Raw genomic sequence first — 16,067 nt, 5'->3', positions numbered from 1 at the left:
AAAATCAGGTTATCTGGTCATTATCATCACATTGCTGTTTGTGGGAGCTTGATTAGCTGCCACATTTTCTGCTTAGCAACAAAACTACTTCACTGGATGTCAAGCACTTTCAGACCATGATTGTGCTAAAGAAAGGAAAGTGCTTCTTTCTTTCTTCAATGAGAGTGTAGGCAGTGTATCTTCACTCTATCTAACCCATGCTGTCGCTGCCTTGGGAGTGTTGCTGTGACACTGTCGGTGCAGCTTTATACAGTATTTAAGTTTAAGTTTATTTATTAGTGTCACAAGAAGACTTACATTAGCATTCTAATGAAGTTACTGTGAAAATCCCCGAGTTGCCACACTCCAGCGCTTGTTTGGGTACACTGAGGGAGAATTTAGCATGGCCAATGCACCTGATCGGATGCCTTTCAGACTGTGGGAGGAAACTAGAGCACCCAGAGGAAACCCACGCAGACACGGGGAGAACATGCAGACTCCGCACAGACAGTGACCCAAACTAGGAATCGAACCCAGGTCCCTGACTCTGTGAGGCAGCAGTGCTAACCACTGTGCCCTGTGTCTGCTCTGAGAATGTTTGATTGTACAGTTTAAACTGTGCTCACCTTCTAATCCATGCTGTACATCTGGAGTACTGTGTACAGTATTGACCATCTTATCTAAGGGCAGATGTAAATGTGTTAGAATCAGTTCAGAGAAGGTTTACTAGGCTAATGCCAGGAATGGGCGGGTTGTCTTATGAGGAAAGGTTGGAGAGGTTAGGTTTGTATCCGCTAGAGTTTAGAAGAGAAACCATTAAGATCCCGAGGGGTCTCGACAGGGTGGATGTGGAGCAGACGTATCCTCCTGTGGGAGAATCTAGAACAAGGGGGCACTGTTTAAAAATAAGAGGTCATTAATTTAAGGCGGAGCTGAGGAGAAATATAGTCTCTGGAACTCTCTTCCTCAAAAGCCAGTGGGAGGAGTTGAATATTTTTAAGGCAGAGCCAGATAGATTCCTGATTAACAAAGGGGTGAAAGGAAGGCAGAAATGTGGGATTGAAGTTACAGTCAGATCAGCCATTATCTTATTGAATGGTGAAGCAGGCTCGAGGGGCTGACTGGCCTGCTCCTAATTCATATGTTTGTACTATCCCTGGAAGTGTTTTCTGGAGCAGTGTAAGGGGAGTTGAACCCTGTACTTTGCCATACAGTAACTGATTTGAAAGTGCTTGATTCTGACATGAGATGCCTGCAGCAAGACATGTTCCATTCACACGCCAACACCCTTTGGTCAGATGCGCACACAATTGATGAATGTTTTTTAAAATTTTGTTAAAGTAATTTCCTTCAATGATATGAACAAGAAAGAAAGCAACTCCCTTATAAAATATTTTATTGTAAATTTCCCTTTCTCCTTTTGAGGTAATATTTTACAAAGCATAAAAATGAACGTAAGAAAAATGTACAAATTACAAACCACAATCAGACACAATAACAAGTTTGCAGAAAATAGTGAACAACTCATTGAAAGTTGTAACAACCAGATGCCATTTAACAGTCAGGCATATTTAACACGCTCCAGAAAGCCTAAAACACTCGATATTTCACTTTCCATAACCCTCTCTTGTTTAAGTAACTATACTGAGATTTGCAACATCAGGATTGAAATGTTTACGTAAAATTATTAATGTTTTTGGATCTTTATCAGTTTTCTTCTTCTGAACACTTATATTATGACAAATATTTACCACCTTTCTTACTCATGCCAAATGTGGGAAGTGAATGTTGTCAGGCTCATCAACCATGAAGATGATCACAATGAGGCCTGCTCCTGAGCCTCTGCCAATATCTACAAGTTTTCCAATGGATGGGGCAGTTAATGGGTAGCGTTCGGAAAAAAAGGATAAGCTTTCCCCTTTTCTTAGCTCAGGAGGCAGAGGCCAATTGACAAAGGCTTTTGGAAGAGTATTTTGTTTGCTACAGATTAGACCATAAAATAGGAGCAGAATTAAGCCATTCGGCCCATCGAGTCTGCTCCGCCATTCGATCTTGGCTGGTATGTTTCTCAATCCTATTCTCCCACCATTTCCCCGTAATCTTTGATCCCCTTACCAAGCAAGAACCTATCTATCTTTGTCTTAAATACACTCAATGATTGTACTCTAGCTGGTTATCCTTAAGTAGTGGCACATGTTTGATCAGAGAGGAGACCAACACCTCCAGGAGATCCTGCTTGTCTGAGGCTCAATGTGAGACAGCAGCGTGGGGATTGGCTCAGCGAATATTTAATTAAACTGGTGTCTGAATTCTGCCCCAATGGGATGGGAGGCCCTTAATTCAGTCCTGAGCAACTTAACCCCCATTTCTGATACTGATTTGCTCTGTTTAAATATTGTGGGCCTGAAGGTTTGGAAAATGATCTGTTGAATCAGAACGTCAAGATCCATTAACATTAGAAATTTAGCATTAATGGAAATGAATGGGTTCAAACTTCATAAGGGCCCTGAGTCTCCGCACTATACACCTATATTCCCCCAAACCTCAAGACCCTTGGTTTAAGTTGTGCTACACTTCTTTTTATCCCAGTTGCAGAGTTAAAATACTGGAATATATTTGCTCATGAAATGTTTTCTCATAAATAAACTACATAGCATCAAAATGGATTTTTTTTTGTTGTTGTAATTATTTAATTTTTACATTGATCCTTCATTCAGTGAACCTTCCCTTCACACCTCTGTTCCTTCCCTGGTGTACAACAGACTGTTTGCATTGATGCTGTTGTAGAAGTGGTTGTTGAACTGGTTTAGCACTGAGGAATATCCGTAACGGTTCGATGCTCCCGGGTCAGACCACTCCGAGCCAGGCTGGCCCAGGATGTTACTGGAAGGTGAGTATGAACTGAACCCCATCATATTCTGTCCCATCCTCTGGGAGGTGTCGTTGACCAGTCCAAGGGAGGCTTGCCTGCCTCCTGTCGGGTTGTTATAAGTCGACATACTGGAGATGAAGTTGCTGAGGCAGGGAGCAGAGATGGAGGGAGAAGATTTCTTTTCCGGAGAGGTTCCTGTCCTAATGGAGGAGGTGTCCAGGACCCCTGGACTCTGGGGTGCCTTGTGGCCGCCGTCGTCAGACTTCTCGGTGCCAACATTGCCGGTGGTGGAATTAGGATCCGACTTCCTCTTCCTCTTGCGCCGGAAATTTCCGTTGTCAAACATTTTTTCACAGTTCGGATCCAGTGTCCAGTAGTTTCCTTTCCCTGGAATATACGGGTGGGGGAGGAGAAGAAAAGACATAACACGTTAGATGGCACGAGGCGGTGAACTGAGTCAGCCCAACAGCCAATGTGGCAATCTGCTAACAATTTTGGAAAGTCTCCCTCACATTTGAACATCTCTAACTGTCGTTTTCACTGAGCAACCGAATGCTATTCTAACCCATTCAAGTATTGTCGTTGTCCCTCAGAACTGTCTTTTCTAACCCTCTTTCTGCCCATGGCTTCATCACATTAACAATATTGTCTAAGGCTCTTGACGTGCTTTTTGAGGATCTCACAACTGAAGAGCTTCCTTCTACTTTCCACGCACAGTTGACTATCCACTAAATCCAAAGATTGATGTTACCTAACTTTCTGATTTAACCTTTCTTCCTATCCCACTCCCCCACCACCCTTGGCTTTGTTGTGCACTGCGAGTCTTGGCCCTTCACCTTGGTCTCTTGATAAAAGCCACAAGGTGAAATCTGGGCAAGTTAACAGCACCAATATTGCTGTGACCTTGATAGGTATGCTGTCCGTTTTTAAAGTATTGATGACCATTTAGGTCATGTGGGTTCAATAAACTCAAGTTTCCTCTGCTCTCTCTGTTATTGCTTCTTCCCGGAACTTTAATCAATATTTCAACCCCTGCCGGTAACATATGCTAAACTATGAACGTCAGAACACATGACCAATGTTGCATTCACAAATCTATTAACTTTAATATATTAGTTTAAGTTTATTTATTAGTGTCACAAAAAAGCTTACACAAACATTACAATGAAGTTACTGTGAAAATCCCCTAGTTGCCACACTCCGGCGCCTGTTCGGTTGCACTGAGGGAGAATTTAGCATCGTCAATGCACCTAACCAGTAAGTCTTTCGGACTGGTTATTAAGAATGTAGTTGAGAGGGAGAGGCATGACACAATTTTAGATCGGTTTACCTGGATCGTCCTCATCTCTGGGTACTTTTTTAAAACAGTCGTTGAGGGAAAGGTTATGCCTGATGGAATTCTGCCACCCAGCTTTACTCTTGTTGTAAAAGGGAAAGTTGTCAGCCACGTACTGATAGATTTGACTGAGGGTCAGCCTCTTATCTGGTGCACCGTGGATGGCCATTGCGATGAGGGCTGAGTAGGAGTAGGGTGGTCTCACTAGCTTCAGCAGCTCTTCCTGGTTAGGGATGGAAAGCCAGCCTAGGTCCGAGCCTCCCAAACTGCTGCTGTTGGGGAGGAACTGCCTCGGCATCCCATAGGACTGCGGGATAAAGGGGCTGCCATTGGAACCCGACAGGTAAGATGAGGAGTTCATGGAAGGCCCATTTAACCAGAGGTAGGGGTTGCTGGACGCGCTGTAGTCCTCAATGTCATAGTTTGACGGCCGCTGTGCGTTCTGCTGGTGGAAGAAGTTCTCGCAGAAGATGTTCATCTCTGGCGGCTCTTGACCGATGCTGGGGAACTGAGGGCTGCATCGAGGGGGCGACTGTGTCTGGAGGTCGAACGAACTCATAATCTGCTCAGGTCAACCAGGGCTGAATCACCTGCAGACTCTCTGACAAAGCAACTGTCAAAGCACTTGCACCTTGCACCTCCTACTTATACACCTGTATTCTCAGGGTTTGGTTACAAGCACCGCCTCCAGCCTGCACTGATTGGTGTTGATATCACCCAGTCAAAATGTTGACGGTTCAGTTTCTCTCTCTGTTTGGTCAGTTACCAAGCTGAAGTGTTACTTACAGTGGGGGTGGGATGAAAAAAAATAGTGATTTATTTACACTGCCAACATTGACACAGTGCCTGGAGCATTCTGTAATTGAGAATTGCCCAGCAAACTATTGCGCAAGGCTCAGTCGAACCAATTCCAAATAAAAATCAAAAAAGAAAGGACAGCTCCACTTGACATGCATTTGCTGTACCTGATTGTACTTATACATATTTTTAAAAAACTTCTTGGTATGATTTACTAAAGTCCAGATTGGATATTGTTCTCTCCCCATAGCCTTAGGACAGAACTCAGATTGTACAACTTAACAAACATTCTCTACATTTTCTCTCCATGATTCGTAAAATGTTCTACCCTGGGCTGAGCGACAGTAGATATTACAGTGTAATATAGCTTTTAAACTGGAAAATGAGGGAGAAATAAAGCAAGAACCTCCCACAGACTAACTAACTCTAACTCTATCAAAGGAAAAGATTAATGGTAACGAGACTGAATATCCCCAATCCTAATGCTAGTTAGCAACAGATTAGCCCACACAAAATTATCTATAACCCTAATTCTAACATGAACGCTAGATAAAGCAGCATTCAACGCAGAATTTATAACCTTAACTCTAACACTAATGCTAGTTAAAGCAGTGCATTAGGGTTCCCTACAGACTTTATAATCTTTATAACTCTAACACTAATGCCAGTTAAAGCAATGTATTAGCTTTACCGACAGACTTTAATAACCTCTTTTAACTAACACTAATGCAAATTAAAGCAACGCATGAACATGTATTACAGACTTTACAGTCCTAACAATAATCCTGACACCAATTATAGTTACAGCGATTTACTGGCAGCCAATACAGACTTTAAAGCTACCCTAAACTTTTTTTTGACTCATGGTGGTTTTCAATGACCTGTTCTTCCTTCCCCTCTCCTATGGGCATTAACTCTTTCTTCACCTCAGTGGCACCAGCTCCGTCTCGCTTGTTTGACCCTTGTGACCACAGGCAGCAATTGGTGGCTTATTTGGCCTCAGGAGTAGGGGGCTGGTGGGGGGGTGGGTGTGGGGGAGAATGGTGTGGTCATCGCAACCAAGACCCACCCTATACTGACACAGTTGGGGCCCCTAAAAAGTAATGGATATTTGGAATTAATGTCTCATTAATCATCTCCCTGGCTCTGGGGAATATCCCTTATGAAAAAAAAGTCAGAAATTCAAACACTATTTATAACGACAAGAAAATAAAGTAATTGGGTACAATTTTTTTTATCATACACCATCCCCATCCCCCCCCAACCCACAGGCGATGAGTGTCACGTGATCAGATGGCAGTTGAAGATTATTAATGCTGGAATAGACATTATTCATTTTCATTGACAATTTTGCCTCAGCCTTCAGACAGCTGTCTGCCCCCATTGCAGTATGGGAGCTTCTGTAGACTCCAATGTTGAGTCTCATTAACTCTGCTCCTGGCAGTAAAATAGATAAATAGAATTAAAGGAAAGACTTGCCAAAAGATGAAGGTTTTGTCCCTCTCCTGCTGCAGCCGTTAAAACGTTGCTGAAGGCTTTTCTCAGTCCCCACTCTCTCTCAGTTTCACTAAGTCTTGTTCTTTGCAGGTGCTGACTCTCGCTGTCCACACTATTCTACCCCGTGTGGCCATCCTCGGACATCAACCGACCATTCAATCACTGAAGAATTTGATTGATTGATTGATTATCATCACATGTATTAGTACAAAGTGAAAAGTATTGCCTCTTGCGCACTATACAGACAAAGTATACTGTTCATCGAGAAGGAAAGGAGGGGGTGCAGAATGTAGTGTTAAGGTGATAACTAGGTGTAGAGAAAGATTAACTCAGTATAAGGAAGGCCCATTCAAAAGTCTGATGGCAGCAGGCAAGAAGCTAGCTGTTCTTAAGTTGGTCGGTATGTGAACTCAGACTTTTATATCTTTTTCTCAACAGAAGATGGTGGAGTGTGTGTCCAATTTATGTGGACAGTCCTGTCAGCATAAACAAGGAAAGAAAGACTTGCATTTCTGCAGTGCCTTTCACAACTTCAAACCACCCCAAAAACTAAGTACTTTCCTGAAGTGTTGTGATGTCGGAAATTGGCAGCAAATTTCTGCACAGCAGAGAGTTTCTTGGAAATAGTGGCATGGGCTATATTATATCCAACTGAGTGGACACATTGGGCCTTGATTGAACACCTCATCCAAAAGCCTTTTTCACATCAGTGAAGCAGAGTCCAGCCAGATTCTGTGTAATATGGTTCCCTCTAGTGGCCTTGCTCCACAACACCAGAATTATGAGTTCAGTTTTGGCTGGAGGAAACCGGAGCACCCAAGGAAACCCACGCAAACACAAGGAGAAATTGCGAACACCACGCAGACAGTCACCCAAGACCGGAATTGAACCTGGGGTCCTCAGTGCTGTGCTAACCACTGTGCCACAGTGCCCCCCACAATGGTGTAATCGTGGTAATGTTTTGTAATTGTAATAGTTAATCATTGTAACTTTGTATTGATGTAATCTTTGGTGTAATTGTGGGCTATTATTACCTGTTTTGACAGAGGTGTTGTTCACTCCAGGTTTTCTGCCATAGACTCCTGTGTGATTTTATCCCGGACTACTGAGTCCAGTTTTGCATGTTTGATGAAGAGGTTCAGCCGAATTGCAGCAATCACACGGGTAAGATGGTTAGAGTGAGTGAAGCTGAGAGTCACGAGCAGAGAGACAGCCAAAACTGAGGACCCTGGAGGCTTAAAGACCGTGGGCAGTTTGAATAGTCATCTCTGTACACAATGATTTCCTTTTAGCTGTTATAACAACACAATCACTTGAGCGTATAATCTAAGCTGTGCTCTATTGCAATACTGAGGGAATGCTGAAATGCCAAAGGTGCCCTCTGTGAACTGAGACATTAATCTGAGGCTCTATCTGCCCTCCAAAGAGGACGTACTAAATTTCACTGGCACCATTTTGAACAAGAGCTTGGTATCCTGGCTAATACATATCCCTGAATCAACAGCAATAAAACGGGTGAGCTGGAGTGCCACATTAATGCTTGTGGAATCTTGCTGTGCATAAATGGGCTGTTGCGTTCCCTGCATTTCACAACGACCGCACTTCAAAAAGTACTTCATTGGCTACAAGGCACTTTGAAATATCCTGAGGTTATGGGCAGCACAATGGCACAGTGGTTAGTATTGCTACCTCGTAGCGCCAGGGAGCCGGGTTTGATTCCTGGCTTGGGTCACTGTCTGTGCAGGGTCAGCATGTTCTCCCTGTGTCTGCGTGGGTTTCCTCCCACAGTCCAAAGATGCGCAGTCTGGGTAGATTGACCATGCTAAATTGCCCCCTTAGTGTCCCAAGATGTGTAGGTTAGAGGAATTAGCGGGATACATATATGGGGTTATGGGGATAGGGCGGGGGGGGAGGGCCTGGGTAAGATACTCTGTCAGACAGACGGTACAGACATGAGGGGCCAAATGGCCTCCTGCAATCTAGGAATTCTGTGGATCAATATTATTTTTCTTGCCACTTTATAAAAAGGCCTAAAGTCGGTCCTTGGCGCTGTGAGGCAGCAATGCTAACCACTATGCTATCGTGGCTGCCCACATGATGGAGGATTGACCCTGAAAAATCAGTTGAATTTTGCTGCAGAGGTGAACATTGTTTCAGAAGCAAACAAGTCACCAATTTCACAAGAGGACGGCCTGCCAGTTCCCCGATGTATTGATGCCTCCGCATGATTTTGCCAGGGGTGACTTAGAACAAAGAACAAAGAACAATACAGCACAGGAACAGGCCCTTCGGCCCTCCAAGCCCGCGCCGCTCCCTGGTCCAAACTAGACCATTCTTTCCCTCCATTCCCACTCCGTTCATGTGGCTATCTAGATAAATCTTAAACGTTCCCAGTGTGTCTGCCTCCACCACCTTGCCCGGCAGCGCATTCCAGGCCCCCACCACCCTTTGTGTAAAATACATCCTTCTGATATCCGTGTTAAACCTCCCCCCCCTCACCTTGAACCTATGACCCCTCGTGAACGTCACCACCGACCTGGGGAAAAGCTTCCCACAGTTCACGGGGTTCTCGGGGTTACGCACCCAATGATAGATAGCTGCCAATGATGGCGTATAAGACAATTGACAGGTTGTTTGACACAGAGGGAGAATTTTATCTGCACACTGTTTTAACCCCTCATCCAAGTACCGAGAGGGTATTGACTAAAGTGAGTGACAACCAATCCTTTATACAAAAGGGAAAATCAGCAAGGGAGAACTCATGCATGGCTACTAGCCTGCCACAGTGTAAGCAGAACTCTAGGTTTGGGGGTGCTGAGTGAGAATGTTATTCTTGGAGAAGGACTCATTCTGCGTCACAGTAAAGTGTGAGGGAAATTTGGCAGCTGAGGCAGTCTTTGGACATGGGGCTATCGACTCAGAGGTGAACTGGAGCAGTGGGGAGGAGCAGCTGCCTCAGCAACCAAAGCTGCCTCACAGGGGTGTCTGCCAACTGGACATTATGGCCATCTCTACGCATTCAACCCAGGAGTGGAAATTTGGGCCTACATCATTCTGAGTCAGAATCAATTCATCTGAATGTTTCACTCACCTGGGATTAGGTTGGCAACTCCCCACAACTCCTCTCCCTGAGCGCACTGCAATTTTATGCATGGTGGGGGAGGGCACTGATTACCCACCCATTCTTGCATCAATTGAAGCCCCCCAAGTGGCCAAGTAATGATGATTTAGGGGCCTCTTTGCACCCCACCACAATCTTTTACATGGCAGGAGGAGTAGGAAGCCCAGTTTGAAGCCCACCAGGTCCTATTTATCAAGCTACTGGCGGGAACATGATTTACCTCCTTCACAGCCCCTCTTGTGCATCAGAGACCTCCCTTCTTCCCCCCCCCCCCCACCCCACCCCCAACCTTGCACCCACCAAGACCCTCACACTTCCCTCAGCGCTTTGCCATGGCCTCCTACCAAATTGAAAACTCAAGTCCGTCTGACCTCAGTGACAATCTCCACTGGGGACTGGCTGGAATCCCAGCAACGGACATCATTCCCAACGGTGCTGTTGGAACAAGGGAGCTGCTGTCAACTCTCAGAGGTGGGGTTTTCATCCCAAATGGAGGAAGAAGTCTTACCTTCAGCCATTTAATGGTTAAATGACTGCAAGTAATCCCATTGAAGGGTGGGGGCAGATTGTGCCTCACAGCGCCAGGGATATGGGTTCGATTCCCGGCTTGGGTCACTGTTTGTGCTGAGTTTACACGTTCTCCCCGTGTCTGCGTGGGTTCCTCCGGGTGCTCCGGTTTCCTCATACAATCCAAAAGACGTGCTGGTTAGGTGCATTGGCCATGTTAAAATCTCCCTCAGTTACCTGAACAAGTGCTGGAGAGTGGCAACTGGGGGACTTTCGTAGTAATTTCATTACAGTTAAAATGAAAGCCTACTTGTGACACTAATCAATAAACTTAAACTTGAAAATCAATGTTTTCACTGGGGAGTGGGAAGTCTGGTGATTATGTAAGAGCCTGCCCATGGAATGAACTCTTGGAGAGCAGCTGACATCTGAGAAGCCGCAGTAGAGCTGAGGCCAGGACCTTTAACACAGGAGGAAGTAAAAATAGGTGAGGAAAAGGAAATCTAGTTGAATTGCCTGCCACTCCACTGAAGCAAAGTGACATCTTCTCCTCAATCGGAGATATTTTTCCATTGCCTTGTCGGGAACCGGGACTGGTCCAGGGTGAGAAATATTACCCATGAATATTCCTTCATTATGAGTTGGATAGCCAAAACATATTCACCTGAAGTCCTGGCCACACTCCCTGTGTCACAAAATCTGCGCAACTAAAGACTACCCAGTCTACAGGCCAGAAGCGATCCTTGTACCCAAGATTAAAAACAAAATGCTCCAAGAACACCATTCTGACCAAGACTTGTTCGGTTTTTTTGGACATCTTGCACTGTGAGGAAAGAACTGGCAGAGGGGTGGGACCCAAAGCAGTAGGGAGAAGAGAAGGTTGAGGACAGTACAGAAGTTAAAGAGAGCACATTAAATAGTAAAGGCAGTGTCAGTAATCCTAGTACTAGACAGATCAGGCAAAAGCAAGACAGAGAGCAAGGGAAGTCCAGAGTAAACTGCATTTACTTCAATGCAAGAGGCCTGACAGGCAAGGCAGAAGAGCTCAGGGCATGGATGGGTACATGGGACTGGGATATTATAGCAATTACTGAAAAATGGCTAAGGGAAGGACAGGACTGGCAACTCAATGTTCCAGGGTAGAGATGCTATAGGAAAGATAGACCCTACAGCTTTGGGTCCCACCCCTCTTTATAAAAAGGCAAAAGAGTAACGAGGGAGTAGGACCTCTTAAGGATCAACAAGGCCATCTATGTGCGGATTCACAAGAGATGGGTGAGATTCTAAATGAATATTTCTCATCAGTATTTACTGTTGAAAAAAGCATGGATGTTAGGGAAATAAATAGTGATGTCCTGAGGAGTGTACATATAACAGAGAAGGAGATGCTGGAAATCTTAAAGCATATCAAGGTAGATAAATCCTCAGGACCTGATGATGTGCATCCCAGGACATTGTGGGAGGCTAGGGAGGAAATTGCGGGTCCCCTAGCAGAGATATTTGAATCATTGATAGTCACAGGTGAGTTGCCTGAAGATTGGAGGGTGGCAAATGTTGTGCCTTTGTTTAAGAAGGGCTGCAGGGAACAGCCTGGAAACTACAGGCCGGTGAGCCTCACATCTGTAGTGGGTAAGTTGTCAGAAGGTATTTTGAGAGACAGGATTTACAGTCATTTAGAGATGGAAGGACGGATTAGGGATAGTCAGCATGGCTTTGTGAGTGGAAAATCATGTCTCACAAATTTGATTGAGTTTTTTGAAGGGGTAACCAAGAAGGTAGACGAGGGCAGTGCAGTTGATGTTGTCTACATGGACTTTAGCAAGGCCTTTGACAATGTACCACATGGTAGATTGTTGCATAAGGTTAAATCTCACGAGATCCAGGGTGAGGTAGCCAAATGGATACAAAATTGGCTTCTTGACAGAAGCCAGAGGGTGGTTGTAGAGAGTTGTTTTTCAAACTGGAGGCCTGAGCCTCAGGGATCAGTGCTGGGTCCACTGTTATTTGTCATTCATATTAATGATTTGGATGAGAATTTAGAAGGCATGGTTAGTAAGTTTGCAGTTGACACCAAGATTGGTGGCATAATGGACAGTGAAGAAGGTTATCTAGGATTGCAACGGGATCTTGATCAATTGGGCTAATGGGATGACGAATGGCAGATGGAGTTTAATTTAGATAAATGTGAGGTGATGCATTTTGGTCGATTGAACCAGGGCAGGACTTACTCAGTTAATGGTAGGGCATTGGGGAGAGTTATAGAACAAAGAGATCTAGGGGTACAGGTCCATAGCTCCTTGAGAGTGGAGTCACAGGTGGACAGAATGGTGAAGAAGGCATTCGGCATGCTTGGTTTCATTGGTCAGAACATTAAATACAGGAGTTGGGACATCTTGTTGAAGTTGTACAAGACATTGGTAAGACCACACTTGGAATACTGTGTACAATTCTGGTCACCCGAGTATAGAAAAGATATTAGTAAACTAGAAAGAGTGCAGAACAGATTTACTAGGATGCTACCGGGACTTGATGGTTTGAGTTATAAGGAGAGGCTTGATAGACTGGGACTTTTTTCTCTGGAACGTAGGAGGCTTAGGGGTGATCTTATAGAGGTCTATAAAATAATGAGGGGCATAGATCAGCTAGATAGTCAATATCTTTTCCCAAAGGGCGTAGGTTTAAGATGAGAGGGAAGAGATACAAAAGGCTCCAGAGGGCAATTTTTTCACAGAGGGTGGTGAATATCTGGAACAAGCTGCCAGAGGTAGTAGTAGAGGTGGGTAAAATGTTGTCTTTTAAAATGTGTTTAGACAGTTACATGGGTAAGATGGGTATAGAGGGACATGCGGGTAGTTGGGACTAGCTTAGGGCAGCATGGACAAGTTGGACAAGTTGGGCCGAAGGACCTGTTTCCATGCTGTAAACCTCTATGACTCTATGACCACAGTTTTTCCTTCTTCTCTGAGAAAGGTACAGGTTCTTTGCCGAGCTCTTAGGTACCAGTTACCCTCTGGCCCTTCATCCATTTGTTATGTGACAATAGCCTGTTTGATCTACTGGCTGAGAAGAGGTGCTCACCTCAGCAGACTACGAATGAAACGCCAGCTGTCTATTTTTTTTATTTTGAGCTTGGGAGCTAATAGAGTTCCTTTCAGTCGAGCTTGTTCAAGAGGTTTTCAAAAGCTTTCCATGAATCCAAAACGTGCACATAATCATTAACCCATAGAATAGTCATGTTGACAAGCCTTGAGAATGAGCCTATAATGAGTTGGTCTGATGCCATTACCATGAGGTTACTGCTGAAGAGGAACACTTGTTGCTGAGAGCATTACCCCAGCAGCAGCAGGGTATTTGGACACATTGCTTGGCATGCATCCCCTTGGCAACATCATCTTATACACAGGCGGAAAAATTACTCCCTGTCTGAAATAACTTCAAATTCAAAGCTTTATCACTGAGCTCAACATTCAACAAAATCTTCAAAAGATATATTTGAGGATGCAGGAGTACTTCCTAACTATTTTATTAAGTGTCTAATTTGTTCATATGTAACAATCTGTTTCTCTATCTATGCAGAATACATCTCTTAATATATATCTCCATATGTGTAATTGATCTATCTTTAATTAATTTTATAGTAATTTCTAACTATTTTTCTTCCTTTCCCTCAATTCTTCTATCTTCCTACCTATTTCTCTATCTGTAGATAACTATTCCTCTCACCTTCTATCTATCACAGCTCCCTCATAATCAAGGGCTTTCTTTCTGCCTCTCTGTCTCTCTAGGCTGTGAATGTGCTAGAGGGATTATGTGTGACAGGAGATCAGGCGCAAAACATGTCAGGGACATTTTTCAAGTACCTCTTCCATCCACATCTAGATCTTAGTGGAAGGGACGGTAATACAAAGGCCTAGTGAGCTTACATGAGGTGTACTGGATGACTTTGCCTGTGAGAGGAGGATGGAGATCACAGCAGAACATATAACCTATTCTCATCCACTGGTCACCTTTTCACCTTTGGACTGAAGTCACCAGTTACTACTTAGGAGTACAGGCTATGCAGAATTCCTTCATCATTATAGATTATATTATAGACAAACTGAACATTTTTCTGACATTATCAGGAAAGATTTCATGGACTTAGGGTTTCACTATAGTAGGAAATTGCAAACAGACTTCATGATCTAATCCCATTTCATTTAAGACTAACATATCAATTGCTTACATAATTGCTTGAAATACTTGTATATCAACTTCCAGTGATTAATGTGCTGAATATTTATCAACTAGTTTCTCACCTTGTAAAAAAAATTCAGCTTTTCTGTTCTTCCTACCAAACTGGATAATTTCATATTTTCCCATATTTAACATCTTGTTTATGCAACTAACTTTTATCCCTTGTTTGCTTTATCACCAAAACTCCAAACAACTGTCGCAAGACTTCTTTATTCTAGTACTCCACAGGTGAGAGAAAGACAGAGATGAGAAAGGATATACTAGTGCTTCATCCTTCATTATCAGGCTAGCCCACCCTCCACCTTTTCAATTTTGCTTATAATTTCTAAAACTCAGGTATCTTGGAATATGTTACCTATAACAATATCTCAGAAATGGCTACTTGATTAAATCCTCTTATCTCTATTTGTGTTATTAATTCATCCATGGTGTTGTGAATCCTTCATGTTATCGCAGACAGAATGCACATGCTCTGCTACTGCCTGTTATCAGCAATGTTTTATATGGAAAGAGGTGTGTATTTTCTTCCCATGGAGTGTGCATTTCAATTAAATAATTCAGCAGCAAGATTGTGTGTGTTTAAAATAAAGGAGGTTATTTATACTCACACACTTACCCCAAATTAATACAACATCGCACATTCAGTCTCTTTCTTTTTCTCGCACACACACAGACACACAATGATGTAAAGTTGAAGTCATAGTCTTGTAATGTGAAGGATTGACAGCAGTTTGTGAGGTTTCTTGTAGTCGAATATCTAGGAAGTTGGTTCTCAGGTGAACTTTGAAACCGGAACAGTTTAAGTACTTCGGCTGCTTGATGACTTGAGCTGGTTTCAGAGTCTGCTTCTTAGACTGGGTGACATCTGATGGTTCTGAAGAGTGTGTTTGGTCCTGGGGTCATAAGTTTGCAGTTCCTGAGATCATCTTCAATCACATGATTGCTGGGTTAACATTTCTGGGGCACATCCAGTCTAGTTTGGATGAAGGAAGCCATTCTGATGCAATAGGAAGTTGATAGTGGCCATTGAGTTTTGATCTTCCCTTCTGTCCAGTATGAAACATATAAACAGGCAATCTGGAAACATCATAGTCTTCAGGTGTTGGTCCATCCTTGAACAATGGGATGTGTGAATTCCACAAATGGCAGTGAAGTACCCTCCCCTATGTCCATATTCAATTAGATATAAACTTGATACAATCTGTAGTCCAAATGCCAAAAGTCATATGATTCCCAGCAGCCATCTTAGCAGCTTGTTTGTATCCAATTTTAAAAAGTATTGACTGAAAGTTCATAACATGACATGCCTGTATTGGGCATGACAATGCATTCAGACATGGCAATGCTAATGTTAACATTTACTACTTTTCCCAAAAATGACCTCAGTCACTCATGCCCTTTGTTAAATCTCTGTCCCCCCTTTGCACACTGCTTGATTTGATCCAAATCACTATTCAGCCCAAGCATTGACTTTTCTCTTTAGATTTAGACTTGAACCTTCCTGCACTTCACATTTTCATCTTTCAATCTTTTCCTATCCTCTGTGGAACACAAAGCTAAAGATGGTGAATGGAATTTAGGAACAGAGCAGTCATGATTTATAACCATTAGGCTGAACGGCTACTCTGTTTGCTGTTCCTTGGAGAAGAAGCAATATGGCAGTAGGTCTGAAAGTTAAAGTTTAAAGTTTATTTTTTTAGTGTCACAAGCAAGCTTACATT

The 16,067-nt window shown here is 43.4% G+C and overlaps 1 protein-coding gene across 2 annotated transcripts; it reads right to left on the bottom strand.

The window, feature by feature from the left end:
• Nucleotides 1-1,360: 1,360 nt before the first annotated feature.
• On the bottom strand, nt 1,361-4,785 carry LOC144505523 (forkhead box protein I1-ema-like). 2 transcript variants are annotated; one of them, XM_078231650.1, is made up of 5 exons: nt 4,182-4,746; nt 3,882-3,899; nt 3,515-3,517; nt 2,977-2,994; nt 2,709-2,941 (listed from the first exon to the last, which is right to left on the bottom strand). In XM_078231650.1, the coding sequence occupies exons 1-5, from the start codon at nt 4,744-4,746 to the stop codon at nt 2,709-2,711; spliced, it is 837 nt and encodes a 278-aa protein (XP_078087776.1). The 2 variants fall into 2 exon arrangements, with proteins under 2 accessions (XP_078087775.1, XP_078087776.1); XM_078231649.1 differs by lacking the exons at nt 3,515-3,517; nt 3,882-3,899 and having other exon boundaries at nt 1,361-3,238; nt 4,182-4,785.
• Between the last annotated feature and the right edge of the window lie 11,282 nt (nt 4,786-16,067).

Source organism: Mustelus asterias, chromosome 16 (genome assembly GCF_964213995.1).
Source record: "Mustelus asterias chromosome 16, sMusAst1.hap1.1, whole genome shotgun sequence".
Lineage (NCBI taxonomy): Eukaryota > Metazoa > Chordata > Chondrichthyes > Carcharhiniformes > Triakidae > Mustelus > Mustelus asterias.
The sequence above is the reverse complement of the archived record's forward strand: the minus strand, read 5'-3'. Positions and strand labels throughout refer to the sequence as shown.

Coding starts and splice junctions, on each gene's coding strand:
- LOC144505523 (XM_078231649.1), bottom strand. CDS start 4,746: ATGAGTTCGTTCGACCTCCAGACACAGTCGCCCCCTCGATGCAGCCCT. Junction 3,239..4,181: donor CAGAGATGAGGACGATCCAG/GTAAACCGATCT, acceptor CGTATATTCCAG/GGAAAGGAAACTACTGGACA.